Genomic DNA, 16,517 nt, shown 5'->3' on the forward strand with positions numbered 1-16,517 from the left:
AGAACTAAGACTAAAGAGAAATGAAGAAACTCTCCAAGAAATATCCAACTCAATTAGGAAATCCAACATAAGGATTGTAGATATTCCAGAGGGAGAAGAGAGGGAAAAAGGAGCAGAGAACTTGCTCAAAGAAATAATAGCTGAGAACTTCCCAAACCTGGGGAAGGAGCTGGAAATACCAGTAAATGAAATCAATAGATCTCCTAAATATATCAACACGAAAAGACCCTCTCCAAGGCATATAGTAGTAAAGGTGGCAAAAGTAAGCAACAAAGAAAAAATATTAAGGGCAGCTACACACAAAAAAAATAACATACAAAGGATTTCCTATCAGGCTCTCAGCCGATTTCTCGACAGAAACTTTACAGGCTACAAGAGAGTGGAAGGATATATTCAAAATTCTAAAGGACAAAAACTTTCAGCCAAGAATACTCTAGCCAGCAAAAATATCCTTCAGATATGAGGGAGAAATAACAACTATCCCAGATAAACAAAAGGTAAGGGAGTTAATTACCACAAGACCCCCACTACAAGAAGTGCTCAAGAAGGCCCTCATCACTGAGAAAAAAAGAGAAAGGGGATTCAAAGTTTTGAACAAGGAGGAAAATAGGTCAACAAACCAGAAAAATCGCAGTCCTCTATCAAAATAGATTAGCAAACACTTAATTATAAAACCAAAGATCAAGAGAAGGTAAGCACCAAGCATAAATATAACCTTATCATGTTAAACACGAACTCATAACACAAGAAGGAATAAGATGTGACAACAATAACATAGAAGGGGAAGAGGAATCGACTTAGTCTAAGGGAATAAGAGGCCATCAAAAAATGGACTATCACATCCACGAGATTTTTTATATACTCATGGTAACCACTAACCAAATAATCAGAACAGAATCACACACAATAAAGAAAGAGAAAACTAAGAGAACCCCCATAGAGAACTACCAAACTGCATTGGTAGTCCGAAACACATGGGACAAGAAACAAAACAAACGCAAAAGAACCAGAAAAAGAGTGATAAAATAACAACAAGCAGCCCCCATATATCAATAATCACCCTAAAGGTAAATGGACTGAACTCTCCAATCGAAATACACAGAGTGGTGGGATGGATTAAACAACAAGACCCAACAATATGCTGCCTCCAGGAAACACATCTCAGCTCTAAAGACAAACACAGGCTCAGAGTGAAAGGATGGAAGACAATACTCCAAGCTAATGGCAAACAAAAGAAAGCAGGTGTTGCCATACTTATATCAGACAAAGTTGACTTCAAGATAAAACAGGTAATGAGAGACAAAGATGGGCAATATATAATGATAAAAGGGACACTCCACCAAGAAGACATATTACTTTTAAATATATATGCACCCAATACAGGAGCACCAAGGTACATAAAGCAACTATTAACAAACCTAAAAAGAGATATTAACAACAACACAGTAATAGTAGGGGATCTTAACACCCCACTCTCATCAATGGACAGATCATCCAAACAGAAAATAAATAAGGAAATAATGGACCTAAATGAAAAACTAGATGAGATGGACTTAGTAGACACATACAGAGCACTCCATCCAAACACAGCAGATTACACGTTCTTCTCAAGCGCACATGGAACATTCTCAAGAATAGACCATATCTTGGGAAAAAAGGCATGCTTATAAAATTTAAGCAGAATGAAATCATAACAAGCATCTTTTCAGACCATAATGCCATGAAGTTAGAAATCAACTACAAGGAAAAAACTAGGAAGGTGACAGAGCTGTGGAGACTCAACAATATGCTACTAAACAACCAATGGATCACTGATGAAATTAAAGGAGAAATCAAAGCATATCTGGAGATGAATGAAAATGAAAATACACCATACAAACTCATATGGAATGCAGCAAAAGCCCTCCTGAGAGGGGAAACTCACAGCAATACAGGCCCACCTTAACAAACAAGGAAAAGCCCAAATACGCAACCTCAAACTACGCCTAACAGAACTAGAAAAAGAAGAACAAACAAAGCCTAAAGTCAGCAGAAGGAGGGAAATAATAAAAATCAGAGCAGAAATAAATGAAATTAAAATTAAAAAAACAGTAGAAAGGATCAATGAAACAAAGAGCTGCTTCTTTGAGAAGATAAACAAAATTGACAAACCTTTAGCCAGACTCACCAAGCAAAAAAGAGAGAAGGCTCAAATAAATAAAATTAGAAATGAAAAAGGAGAAATTACAACAGATACCACAGAAATACAAAGGATTATAAGAGAATACTATGAAAAACTATATTCCAACAAATTGGACAATCTAGAAGAAATGGATAAATTCCTAGACTCATAACAACCTCTGAAAACTGAACCAAGAAGAAAGAGAGAACCTGAATAGACCAATCACAAGTAAAGAGATTGAAACAGTAATCAAAAACCTCCCAAAAAATAAAAGTCCAGGACGCGATGGCTTCTCTGGAGAATTTTACCAAACATTGAAAGAAGACTTAATACCTATCCTTCTCAAACTATTCCAAAAAATAGAGGAAGATGGAACACTTCCCAACACATTCTACGAGGCCAATATCACCCTGATACCAAAGCCAGGCAAAGACAACACTAAGAAGGAAAACTACAGACCAATATCCCTGATGAACATAGATGCAAAAATCCTCAACAAAATATTGGCAAACCGAATACAGCAATACATTAAAAAGATCATACACCATGATCAAGTGGGATTTATACCCGAGACACAGGGATGGTTCAACATCCGCAAATCAATCAATGTGATACACCACATTAACAAAACGAGGAATAAAAACCATATGATCATCTCAATAGATGCAGAGAAGGCTTTTGACAAGATCCAACATCCATTTATGATAAAAACTCTCAACAAAATGGGTATAGAAGGAAAGTACCTTAACATAATAAAGATCATATATGACAAACCCACAGCCAACATCATACTCAATGGAGAACAACTGAAAGCCATCTCTCTGAAAACAGGGACAAGACAAGGGTGCCCACTCTCACCACTCTTACTCAACACAGTACTGGAGGTTCTGGCCAGAGCAACTAGGCAAGAAGAAGGAATAAAAGGAATCCAAATAGGCAATGAGGAAGTGAAACTCTTGCTCTTTGCAGATGATGTGATCTTATATATAGGAAACTCTAAAGAATCCATTGGAAAACTATTAGAAATAATCAACAACTACAGCCAAGAGGCAGGGTACAAAATCAACTTAGAGAAATCAGTTGCATTTCTATATACCAACAATGAACTAAAGAAGACAATCCCATTTACAATTGCAACAAAAAGAATAAAATATCTAGGAGTAAATTTAACCAAGGAAGTGAAAGACCTATACAGTGAAAACTATAAGACATTATTGAGCGAAATCAATGATGACATAAAGAAATGGAAAAATATTCCATGCACTTGGATTGGAAGAATAAATATAGTTAAAATGTCCATACTACCTAAAGCAATCTACAGATTCAATGCAATCTCAATCAGAATCCCAAGGACATTCTTCACAGAAATAGAACAAACCAACATGGGGGGAACAAAAGACCCCATATAGCTAAAGCAATCCTGAAAAAGAAGAACAAGGCTGGAGGAATCACAATCCCTGACTTCAAAACATACTACAAAGCGATAGTAATTAAAACAGCATGGTACTGGTACAAAAACAGACACGTAGATCAATGGAACAGAATTGAAAGTCCAGAAATAAAACCTCATATCTATGGGCAGCTAATCTTTGACAAAGGAGCTAAGGACATACAGTGGAGAAAGGAAAGTCTCTTCAATAAATGGTGCTGGGAAAACTGGACAGCCACTTGCAAAAGAATGAAAGTAGACCACCTTCTTTCGCCCTACAGAAAAATTAACTCAAAATGGATCAAAGACCTGAAGGTGAGCCCTGAAACTATAAAACTCCTGGAGGAAAATATAGGTAGTACACTACTTGCCATCAGCCATAAAGGGATCTTCTTGAATTCCATGTCTACTCAGACAAGGGAAACAAAAGAAAAAATAAACAAACTCTTCATCAGATTAAAGAGCTTCTACAAGGCAAATGAAACCAGGATCAAAATGAATAGGGAACCCACCAGCTGGGAAAAAAATATTTGCAAACCATATATCTGACAAGGGATTAATCTCCATAATATATAAAGAACTCACACAACTGAATAACAAAAAAACAAACAACCCAATCAAAAAATGGGCAGAGGAAATGAACAGACACTTCTCCAAAGAAGATATACAGATGGCCAATAGGTACATGAAAAGATGCTCAACATCACTAGTCATTAGGGAAATGCAAATCAAAACCACACTAAGGTATCACCTTACACCCGTTAGAATGGCTATAATCACCAAGACAAAAAGCAACAAGTGCTGGAAAGGCTGTGGAGAAATGGGAACCCTAGTCCACTGCTGGTGGGAATGCAAACTGGTGCAGCCTCTATGGAAAACAGTATGGAGATTCCTCAAAAAATTAAAAATAGAAATACCTTATGATCCAGCTATCCCACTACTGGGTATCTACTCAACGAACCTGAAATCAACAATCCAAAGAGGCTTATGCACTCCTATGTTCATCGCAGCATTATTCACTATAGCCAAGAAGTGGAAGCAACCCAAGTGTCCCTCGACTGATAAATGGATAAAGAAGATGTGGTATATATATGCCATGGAATATTACTCAGCCATAAAGAAAGACAAAATCGTCCCATTTGCAACAACATGGATGGACCTGGAGGGTATTATGTTAAGTGAAATAAGCCAGAAAGAGAAAGACAAACTGCATGATTTCACTCATATGTGGAAGATAAACCAACACACACACAGATAGAACTGTTTGGTGGTTACCAGGGGCTAGGGGGGTGGGGGGTGGGCACAAGGGGTGGAGGGATGCACTTATATGGTGACTGATAAACAATAATGTACAACAAAAATTTCACAATAGAAAAATATATATAAACTAAAAATTTTTTTAAAAAAAGGACAAATACCATTCCACTTATATGAGGTACATAGAATAGGCAAATTTATAGAGACAGAAAGTAGAATAGCAGTTCCATTTTAACCACGAGCTGGGGACAGGAGGTAATGGAGAGTTATTGTTTTATGATTACAGAGTTTCAGTTTGGGATGATAAACAAGTTCTGGAAATAAATAGTGGTGATGGTTGCGCAACAGTGTGAATGTACTTAATGCCACTGAATTGTACAATTAAAAATGGTTAAAATGGTAAATCTTCTGTCATATATATTTTACCACAATTTAAAAAATAAATAAAAAATGGATTACCTAGTTTGTTCTATTCATCCCTTATCACAAATTGTAACCAAAAAATTTTATTACAAACGTACCTTCCCACCATATAGAATATATATTCACTCCTATTTCAGTTACTCACTTGTTCTTTCAGGTGCTAGCCAGGCACATACACGTATTTTTAGGTAGCTGTGGTCAGTATTTCCACTGAACCTGCTCTGTTCACTTAACCTTAACTTTGTGTGTGTATTTCCATGTGTTGACATGGCTCACACAGTGTCATTTTCAGTAACTGTGAAATTCCATCAGGTTAATGTAACACAACTTGCTTAACCATCTCCCTTTTGTTGTTTATATTCATAATTTTTTCAATTACAAATGATCCTTTTATGTAGACTTTGTCTCAGATTATGTTTGAATCATTTCTTCTGGTGGCATTTCCCAAAGTAACTATCCGGGTAAAGGGCATGGATGTGTGCATATATGATTTAGTTCTTCCACACATTTGGGAAATTGGTCTTCCCAGAGTTTTTCCCAATTTACAATACTAAAAACAATGTATAAATATTCTTGTTTTCCCATATCCACTAAATTTTATCATTGTATTCATTTTTGCAGTTTAGTATTTTTATTGGTACTTTAAAATTTTTCTCTTTATGTATTTCCTTTCTAGTGAAGATGTTCATTTTTCCACACAATAGATTTTTGTAATTTCTTATTTCCTCATGTGTTAACCACACAATTATTTCTTTTGACCACTTTTGATGTGGAATTTCAGTGTTTATTTGAATCATTTCTGTTAATTCTTTAATTTGAACAGTAAACTTTATCATGATGTCTGTCACAAATATATTCTCATTATTTTGCATTCCTTTTTGAAAATATCATTGATTTTTTTTCCTGATTATAAAAGCAGTATATGTTCATAACAGAAAATTTGGAAGGTACAGAAAAGTAAAAAAAATAAATAAATAAGAGAAAAGAAGAATTAACATTTTGTTGGATTTCTTTCCAATGTTATTTCTATATAACACACACATTCACATCAATATTGGCATCATCTATTACATAGAAATTGTATATCCTTCTTCTTTTATTTAATATTATCTGATATCCATTATTATCTTTAAAACTGTCATTCTATTGACTGCCTATTTCTTCATACAATTTACCATAATTTATGTATTCATTTCCCTAGTGTTCAACATTTAAATTCCTTATAGAGCTTTCTTGTTTTGTTTCGTGTGTTTGTTTGTTTTACCATTATAAATAATGCCATAGTGAAATCTCATACATAAATCTTAGTGTTAATCTGTAGTTTTGGAAAAGTTCCTGAAAGTCTAATGACTATTTCAAAAGATATAAACTGTTTTAGTACTCTTGACCTCAATTGCCAAATAAACCAATTTAGATTTCCACTGATGTGTAAGAATACCCATCTTATATCCTCACCAATACTGTTATCAATTTCTAATCTTGGCCAATTTGAAACCTGATAAATTGTATCTTTTGTTTTAATTTGTAATTTTTGATGATTAGTGATGTTTGATGCTTTTCTTTTGAGGCTTATTTTGTTGTATTCCATTGTGGGAATATTATATTTTTATATTCAACCTACCTACATTGCCTTTGATAATATCTTCATTTCTTCAGTAGTTAGGATTTTCCTTTCCCTCCTAAGATAATGTACAGTCATAAAAGTATTGGGAAACATTGGTGCTCTATGTGAAAATCTGTGTCGAACTGACTCATGCTGGGCCTTGCCTCCCACAGTTGCTGGAGAAGGGCCTCCCTAGTATGCAGCAGCCCCTCCTCCAGGTCATCTACAGTCTGCTCAGCTACATGGACCTCTCAGTCGTCCCTGTAAAGCAGTTTAATGTGGAAGTTCTGAAGACCATTGAAAAATATGTGCAAGTGAGTATTTGAATGACTTCACTTAGGAACCAGGATGTTTCCAGGAGTCATGCCAGAAACACCAAGGCTTTGCATGTCACTTGTATTTTGCCACAAAGCTCTATGGGTGTCAGGTCACGCATTCATTCTTTGACATCCATAACACACTAAGAGCAGTCACGAGTGAGAGCTGATCTCACCCTAAATGGTATACTGAGGAGAAAGACAGGACCAGGCCCCGTGTGTTCCTGAGCCTCCAGAGGACACATCTCTGCCTCTTGGGGCTTACAAGCTGGATACTGAAAGCACACACCTGGCTAGAAGGGCAGGGGCAAGGTCTTATTTGTAGTGTCCTATTTCAAAGGAAAAGGGAGAAGGAACTTGCATGTACCAGGTTCTAGGCCAGCTGCTTCAACAGGTGAAGCATTAATTCAGAGGTTAAAATCGCCATTTTAGAGTTGAGGAAACTGAGATTAAGAAACTTGCATAGGGGCCAGCCCGGTGGCGTAGAGATTAAGTTCGCACACTCTGCTTAAGCAGCCCGAGGTTCGCCGGTTCAGAACCCCAGGTGTGGACCAACTCACCGCTCATCAAGCCATGCTGAGGTGGCATCCCATATAGAAGAGCTACAGCTCTACAACTATGATACACAACTATGTACTGGGGCTTTGGGGAAAAACAAGAAAAAAAAAGAGGAAAGTTGGCAACAGATGTTAGTGCAAGGCCAATATTCCTCAAAAAAAAAAGAAACTTGCATAAATGTACTTGAAAATACTCCAGCAAACAAACACAGCAGTGTACTTGGTGAGTTGCAGAGTTCAAGGGCAAATGCTAGGTTTTCTCTGGTTAAACTCTGACAAAGCCATACAATGTAAATCCTAGACATTTCTTTCTATCTTCACTTCACCAGTCACATTACTTACTGATATTATTTAATGTTAAAAGTGATTTCCAAGTATTTTTTTTCCATTTTTCCAGCGGTATTGCTCCAATAATAGTTGTGCCACATGGTAGGCCTTCAGTAACACTTTCTCACTTCACAGCACTCATGGGAGACAGAGGAGCAGTTCACATCTTTCTACCAATTGTGCGCCCCATTTCACTGTTTTGTTAGGCTGCCTGTTCTCTCCTAGCTAGGCCTGTGGCATCTCTGGTACTAGATATCTTATCTTGAATGGCAGCTAATTTCACATTCAAACCATGACTTCCCTTGTGCAGAATCTAACAGCAAAAGAAATGTGTTTTATTTCATGTGCTTTTATTCTAAAGCCTGGGCAAATAATAACTTTTATCAAATTAGTTTATCTATGTTCAATATTTTTGTGGGAGAAGCACCTCAGTCTGCCTGGGGACTGTCAGGGAGACAAAGATGATAAAGTGAGTCTTACAGGAAGAGGAGGTGTTTGATAAGCAACTAAGGAGAGAAAAGGCCTTCCAGAATGAAGGAATACCATGAGTAAAGGCACAGAGGCTAAGAGACCTTGCCTGGCTGGTTTGGGGAACTCCAGGGGTGGCCTGGGGGAGATTACCCCTGTAAGCCATGCGCAAAGAGTGTGAACTTCCCCCTGTCCACCAGAGGAAGCCCTAGAAGTTTAGGCAGGGAAGTGGCATGATCTGAAGAGTTCTAGAAAGATCACTGTAGCTAAGGTGGGTATTATGGACTTAAGTAGAGGTTTTGAACAGGGAGATCAGTTAAGAGACTATTGAAATAGTCCAGGCAGAGGCCCAAGATGATTCAGCTGAGCCAGTGCCAGCAGGAATGGAGTGGCAGAAACAAATTATCAGGAGGGAGGGAACGAGAAGAGTTAAGAATGGCTCCCAGATTCTTGGGTTAGGTCATGAGGAAGATATAGAGTGAAACAAGAAAAGGGCTGAGGGCAGAGATCAGGCGCCCAGGAAGCAGATGGGACAGGCAGAGCCAGAGAAGTAGGGAGGGACCAAGGAAGACCAGAAATTGCAGATGGGAGAATTTTGAGAAAGGGTGAGTGGTCAGTAGCATAAAATGCAGTGGGGACTGTTTTTATTCAAATTAAGGAGATATTTCATTAGCAAAAATGGTACCTTGTTATTTTAAACTTTTATTTATTTGAATATGGACAAAATTGGGTTTTTTTATTTGCTTGTTTCCTAAATGTAGCTCATCTTATATATAAACTATCTTTTTATGTCATGTGCCTTTTACTTATCACAGAACTTCCTGCACTGTTTTAAATCAGTGAATTCTGGGCCGGCCCCATGGCTTAGCAGTTAAGTGCACGCGCTCCGCTGCTGGCGGCCTGGGTTCGGATCCCGGGCGTGCACGGACGCACCGCTTCTCTGGCCATGCTGAGGCCGCGTCCCACATACAGCAACTAGAAGGATGTGCAACTATGACATACAACAATCTGCTGGGGCTTTGGAGGGAAAAAATAAATAAATAAAATCTTTAAATCAGTGAATTCTGACTGATCATAAGAAGTTTCAGTAGCTAGCAGTATATTCATTTTTAAAAACGAAATTATTTTTAACCATTGAATGTTTTATTTCCTTCAGAGTGTTCACTGGAGAGAAGCTTTGAATATCTTAAAGCTGGTAGTTTCTCGATCTGCCAGCCTAGTGTTGCCTTCTTATCAGCACAGTGACCTCTCAAAGATAGAAATACATCGAGTGTGGACGAGTGCATCTAAGGAATTACCTGGAAAAACCCTGGACTTTCACTTTGATATTTCAGAGGTATGTTAACTGTTTCTGTAAACTGTAGCATGAAGATATAGTGGCAAAGGGCAAAACTAGTTGCCTGGGCAAAGGGAGACTTATTTTCCGTTTATTTCAAATGAAGGCTTCTAAGACCTAAATTAGGTTCTGTTTGTTAAGAACACATCGAGTGTCACATTCCCTGGGGCTCTCAATTGGCAGTTTTTAAAAATAAAAGCCAGCCTTACTTATATAAAAATGATTCCAAAAAAGACAACTTTAAATGGAATGATCTTAAGCATTTTAAACCATGACCTGCACTCATTCTTTATCTGACAACTGTCATGTCCTATATTTATCTCCACAACCCTGTTCCCTGAACTGCAGCCAGACCAGCAAATGGCTGCGATTTACAGGAATACAGAGCCTTTACAGTTGCTTCCCTAAGCCACACTGCTTTTTAAACTGGTAGAATTATCTAAATTCTTACCTTGAGGGAGAAGGGAGTGCAGAGGGAAGGGATGAGCGAACAAAGCTATGGAGTCAGGAAGAAAAGAGAGGGCAGAAAGCAGTCAGATTTACCTGCTGGTCCATGAAGGAACATTTGAGAGGCCTGCACTGAACTGTTTTCGTCTAAGATGTAAAAATACTTTGCTTTCCTGTCTCTCCTACCCCATGACCCATAAGCCCCCAAAGCAGGAACTATGCTCTGTCCATCCTGTAACCAGGGTCTGGGACAGTGTCTGGCGCATGATGGGTACTTAATAAATATTCTTCAACATGCTGAATGAATAAATCCACTAAAGGAATAAACCAGATCTGCTGATATGGAACTTACTCGCTCTGTTAAGTAGGTTGGAGCCAGGTTGGGTTTCTTCACACAATGGTCTCAGTATTCAGGATGAGATACTGTTTTGCTGCCATTGTGATACCCGCATCTATATTTAGTATATATATATGATATTAAGGTATCAAATCTTTTCCATTTTTAACATTTTTTTATATTGCTAGGAGGGAAAAACTACTTTTACTCTTTGACTTAAGTTTATTCTATTCCAAAGGGATACAGAAGACACACAGCCAGTCAGCTGCACAGCCTAGAGACCCAGAATGATGGGCCGTGAGAACCAGGTGGAGAATTACCAGTTGGTTTCTGCCACCTCAGAGTGTAGGCCCATGAGCTGGTTTCTGCAGAGGAGACCTCCTTGGGGCTAAAGTTTGGGAGGTGCTGCCCACCCAGCCCCCACACTCCAGTACTCTCAGAAAGTAAAATTTCTAAAGTGTTGCCCAAGTACCTGGCCCTGACCTCATTCATTTAAATAACTGAAAAGATATAAATAGTTTAAATAAATTTTTAAATAATTGAGAGTATATAAAGATTGGTGATTAAAGGAAGAGGGGAAGGAATTTTGATCTCCTGTTATAAGAAATTCTTTCAAGCTTAAGCATCTGAAAACTGACCATTTGCTTTCCTAAATGTTTTGCTTCTAATCTTTATCAGTGCTTTCTAAAGTATGTTTAAGAATAAACAATTGGATTTGTTTCCAGCTGCTAAAGAGGGTGGGAAAATGTTGAAGATGCAAAATGATGTAGAATGTATATTTGAACATCAGGAAAATGAGCTTAATTGTAACACTGAACTTCAAGCAGTTCTTGGTTGCTGCTGGGTAGAGCCATCCCATGTACCACAGAACTATGAATGAGATAGAACGTGTGCTTTTGTATCTTTTTTTCTCAAGACACCAATCATCGGGAGGCGATATGATGAACTGCAGAATTCTTCTGGGCGTGATGGGAAGCCCAGGGCTATGGCCGTCACCCGGAGCACGTCCTCCACCTCGTCAGGCTCCAACTCCAATGTCCTTGTTCCTGTAAGCTGGAAAAGGCCCCAGTATTCTCAGGTATAGAATCCTAGACTCCCAGGATTGGAAGGAAGCTTAGGGGACCTACTGAGCCCAACTGCCCATGTAATATGAGATTCCCCCATCCACCATCCCAACATTGCCCATCTAGGCATCAACACTTCAGTGATGAGGATCTCACAACATTCCAAGGGAACCCATTTTATCTTTGAACAGCTTATTACAATTTTGTTGCTTCTACCCATTGGTCCTAGTTCTCTTGGCTTAGAAAATGATATCTGATCTCTCTTTCACATGGCAGCGCTTCAAACATTTAAAGAAACCCTACCCCCTCTGCCACTCACCCACATGAGTCCTCTTTTCTACAAATAATATATCCTTAGTTCTCCCAACCAATTCTATATGATGGGGCCGCACATCCAGTGACCATTCTGGCTGCTGAGCATGCACTGCAGTCACGGTCTCCACGCACAGTCTGAGCCATACAGAGCAGAGTGAGCTGCCAGATTTCTCTGTAGTTCTGTTATCATGCCTAAGACTGTACTCACCCATAACTCATATATCTTGGCTTCAAACACAGCTGGATTCTAGTAGACAAAATCAGGAACTAGATCCTTAGACTCTCTCTCCTTCTCACTGTCCCCACCATCCCTTCCCAAAGTCTTGGCCCCACTTTCCTCTCTGCTGACTTCATCCTCAGGCAGATTCTTCCCCTATGAGGCACCAACAACCCCTGGCAGCTCCAGATTTACATGGTCTTTGGCTCTGATGATTTCAGGACAGAGGCCTTCTCTCCCCCACTTCCACAGCAATTCCAGAAAAAGGACTCTTGCAGTGTGTGCAAGGGAGGCAAAGCCCCACTTAGGGGGAGAGGAGCTGTTCCCAGATAAAAAGAGGGACTGCATTACTGGAAGAAGGGGAAGGGGAACTGAGCAGGGAAAAACACTTTGTTTGCATGCCCAGCAGGACTCCTCTTCACTCTCAAAGGTTAGGGAAGTGGAACATACAGCACAGTGCCCCCTGGAGCGGAGCTGGTTCTCGGTGAGTGTTCATCGAGTTGTTGAATAAGGGAGCCTACTACACTTCCTTGGGGATTTGGAAAAGAGAAGAAAAATATACAGCCCAATTCCGTGTTCCTCTATATTGATTCCTTCCCAGAACTGTAAAATGCCCACTAAAAGTTAGGGAAAAAGTTTAGCGAATCTCTTGCCATCCTTCAACATCAAGGTCCTCCTGTCTTTGACTTTGAAAAGACATCGTATTGAGTGTCCCTTCTATAATTTGGACAGAAGGATGCAGTGAACTGAGTTGCATTAAGAAGGAAAATCTGTGAGTGATACTGGCCTCCTAGCAGTCTCCACATTAACTGCAATCAGATTAAAAGGGAAAAATCATGTTAAAGAGATTAGGAAAATTGCTTTAAGAGCAATTCTGAAGTACATTAACATTTTTTAGGCTCTGGTTACTCTACCTTTTCATTCTCAACTCACCAATTATTCTGAGACCTGGTTTATCTATGTCATTAGAAAATGTGATGGTTTATAGAAGAATCTCCATGCTTAAGGGGCTAAAAAATAAGGTTTATGAAGAAAAGCAAAAGCAATTGACTGTATTTAACTTTAGGAAGAATAAATTGAGAAAGATTTGATATGGCTTGCAAATAATTGAATTTTTTAATTCTGCAGAAAGTAAAGTTATTCTCCCATTTGAGGAAAATAGATTTGTACTGTAACATAATAGATATAATTTAGGTGTAAGGAAAGCCTTGCTAATGCTGCAAGTTGTAGCATAGAAGAAAAGATTATCAAGAGGAGTAATGAATATCTGCTGAAGAATCTAGAAATTGATTTTCACCCCCCTCTCTTGGGAAAACTTGGGTCAGCACCGTCCAGTAGAAACATAATGTGAGCCTTGTTTTAAATTTTCTAATAGTCACCTTTAAAAAAATAGTAAAAAGAAACAGATAAAATTAATTTTAGTAACAGATAAAATTAATAAATATTAAAAATAATATTTTAGTTAACCTAATATATCTAAAATATTATTTCAACATGTAATGAACATTTTACAGTTATTCATGAGCTATTTTACATTCTTTTTTCACACCAAGTCTTGGTGTATTTTACATCCCCATTGTCACTGGCCACACTTCAAGTGCGATCGCCCTGTGTGGCTAATGGCTCCAGTATTAGAGCCGATTTGATCACAGGACACCATGATTAAAACCTGCCTCTGTGTTTCTTTTCCAGAAGAGGACAAAAGAGAAGTTGGTGCACGTCCTTTCTCTATGTGGCCAAGAAGTAGGATTGAGCAAAAATCCATCAGTAAGTTTTGTCTTGAATCATATTTATTTTGGTTCTATATCTTTTTTACCTTTGGTCTGTTTTTACCTTTGGTCATATAGTTTAGAGGATTCAACTATTATGGTTGAGGAATATAGTTTAGAGGAATTACAAGTATGATATCCACCATCTGGATCAAACCCCTAGATTATTTCTCTCCACACCATGATTTTTAATCTCACTTAGTTCAGAAACAATGAAAGATTTTGTTGGCTATTTGCTCCAGTTTGCCTGTAAATAAATACTCATTTTCATTTATAAAAATTTCTCAATTTTTTTATAAATATACCCAGACTTCCTTAAAATATATACATGTGACTATCATGCTATACATTCCTTTTGGGTGTAATTTTACTCTCTGTACACACATCTCTTCCTGTGATGTATTTTACTTATGTACAATAAAGGTGAGAATAATGACATACCGTAGTTTTTCTCAAACTTCCACTGATGTTACAGTTTTTAAAAAATGCAATTGGGCTTTGGAATAAGTGAATAATTATAGTATTGGAGGTTAGCTTCTGAAGGTTTTAGAAAATTTAGAAAATTCAAATTGTGTAGTGAGTATATTGTACCAAAAGCAATAAAAATCTGAGGGTCTGGTTTCACCAGGTATTTTTATTTCATTTATATGACAGCATCTTTATTATTAACAAAAAAAGAAATAGCAAACTAAATAATTTCCCAAATAAAGTAAGAATTAGCAAACAATTTCTCTGTGGAGCTATTTTTAAAATCCCAAAATGTATCTACTACTGCAGTTCATGAGCATGTGAAATACTAGAGGCTGATAAATACTTGCTAAACTGCAAATTGATACTTATCATCTGGGAATGTGCTCCAGCCGGCCATCAGCTAAGCTTGTCTCCATTGAAGTCACCTTTTTAGTGTTATTGATCAGTGGGTTTGTTGCTGCTCCTGTAACATTATTTAGGGCAGAGGGGAGGAGGCGATAGTAGCAGGGGCAGACAGAGCCTCCTAGCCGACAAGGGAGAGAAACCAGAGCACTTGGCCTCTGCAACACAGCACTGCCAGCGAGAGCCATTTCTTATTGCCATTGGAGCTGGCACTTTCTCCTTCAGATCTAAACTGCCTGCTTCTGTGCTGAGGCCTTTCTAGCTAGAAATGTTTACCCGGAGTGTGTTACAAATGAGAAGCAGCACTAACTAGGAAAGGGAGCCTTCAACTGAAGAAATCAGAATTCTGGTCTTGTCTCTCACTAACTAGTTGACTGGCCCTCAGTGCTATTCATCTCATATACCTGTTGGCAATCCCTGTGCTAACTGTGTGTCATGTACCATTTTACGAGAACATAGAGCAAATCATAGTAACTGTTCTCAAACACTGGAAGAAAAAGTACATTTGAAATCCTTTCACTTGTTTTACTTTGAGAGACATTTGTTATATTTAAATTCTTATAAATGATTTGCCTACTTTTCAAGGAAGACTAGACGTTATAACGGTAAATAAAGAATACTGTTCATGGGCTGGCCCGGTGGCTTAGCGGTTGAGTGCACGTGCTCTGCTGCTGGCGGCCCGGGTTCGGATCCCGGGCGCGCACAGACGTAGCACTTCTCTGGCCATGCTGAGGCCACGTCCCACATACAGCAACTAGAAGGATGTGCAGCTATGACATACAACTATCTACTGGGGCTTTGGGGGGAAAAAAATAAATAAATAAAATTATTAAAAAAAAAGAATACTGTTCACTTTATTTAATATCACTCTGTGTTTAGGAGAATCTGGCTAGCAAAACATTTAGGTTCATTTGCAGTTTATTGTTTTTACAAAGTCCTATTAAAATGGCCCAGTGAAAAGAACCTAAACATAGAAGTTAATTTTAAAATATTAACATACTAAAGATTTTAATAGAAAGAAAGTTTTGTTTTGTTTTGTTTAAATCAACAAGACAGGAATTTAAGTGTAAGTGATGAGCGTGGCTGCTCAACTAGCCTTCTGTAATTCAAATGAGCAAGTACTATACTTTTTTGCTTCTGTTTCTTATTCCTTACCAGGTTTATCTCTAAAAGGGTTAAATCCTTTGCTCTCACAGTTCATTCTACAATAACATATCTTGGTATCAGCAGTCCTTAAAATATTATGGGATAATATATATGTGACGTGTACGTGTGTGTGAATGTGCACAATTTCTAACCTCAATCAGTTCAGAAACAGTGGAAAATTTCTTGGCTGCTCTGGTTTGTCTGTGAACACATGCTCAATTGTCATAGACACACACACACACACACACACACACACACACACACACACACACACACACAGGTAGGATCCAGTCTTCATCCATTAAGAAGCAGCGATTTGACTCTTGAACATTTTCCTAGTGCATGAACTTGCATCTTTGCAAAGAGTTTAATCTGAAGGCACCTGTCCAACATAAATAATAAAAGAACATTCTAAAAATACCCACTTAAGGAATTAGGTGTGTACTGGAAATATAGTGCTATGAAGAGCCA

General features: G+C 38.2%; 1 protein-coding gene across 5 annotated transcripts in view; it reads left to right on the forward strand.

Moving 5' to 3' along the window:
- Positions 1-16,517, forward strand: part of FRY (FRY microtubule binding protein) — a 314,584-nt gene that overhangs the window by 264,447 nt on the left and 33,620 nt on the right. For all 5 annotated transcript variants that reach the window (XM_058547971.1, XM_058547972.1, XM_058547974.1 and 2 more), the window contains exons 47-50: positions 7,047-7,187; positions 9,699-9,878; positions 11,579-11,740; positions 13,951-14,025. In XM_058547971.1, coding sequence (XP_058403954.1) covers positions 7,047-7,187; positions 9,699-9,878; positions 11,579-11,740; positions 13,951-14,025 — 558 coding nt within the window. The remainder of the gene's footprint in view (positions 1-7,046; positions 7,188-9,698; positions 9,879-11,578; positions 11,741-13,950; positions 14,026-16,517) is intronic.

The sequence above is a fragment of the Diceros bicornis genome, chromosome 9 (genome assembly GCF_020826845.1).
Source record: "Diceros bicornis minor isolate mBicDic1 chromosome 9, mDicBic1.mat.cur, whole genome shotgun sequence".
Lineage (NCBI taxonomy): Eukaryota > Metazoa > Chordata > Mammalia > Perissodactyla > Rhinocerotidae > Diceros > Diceros bicornis.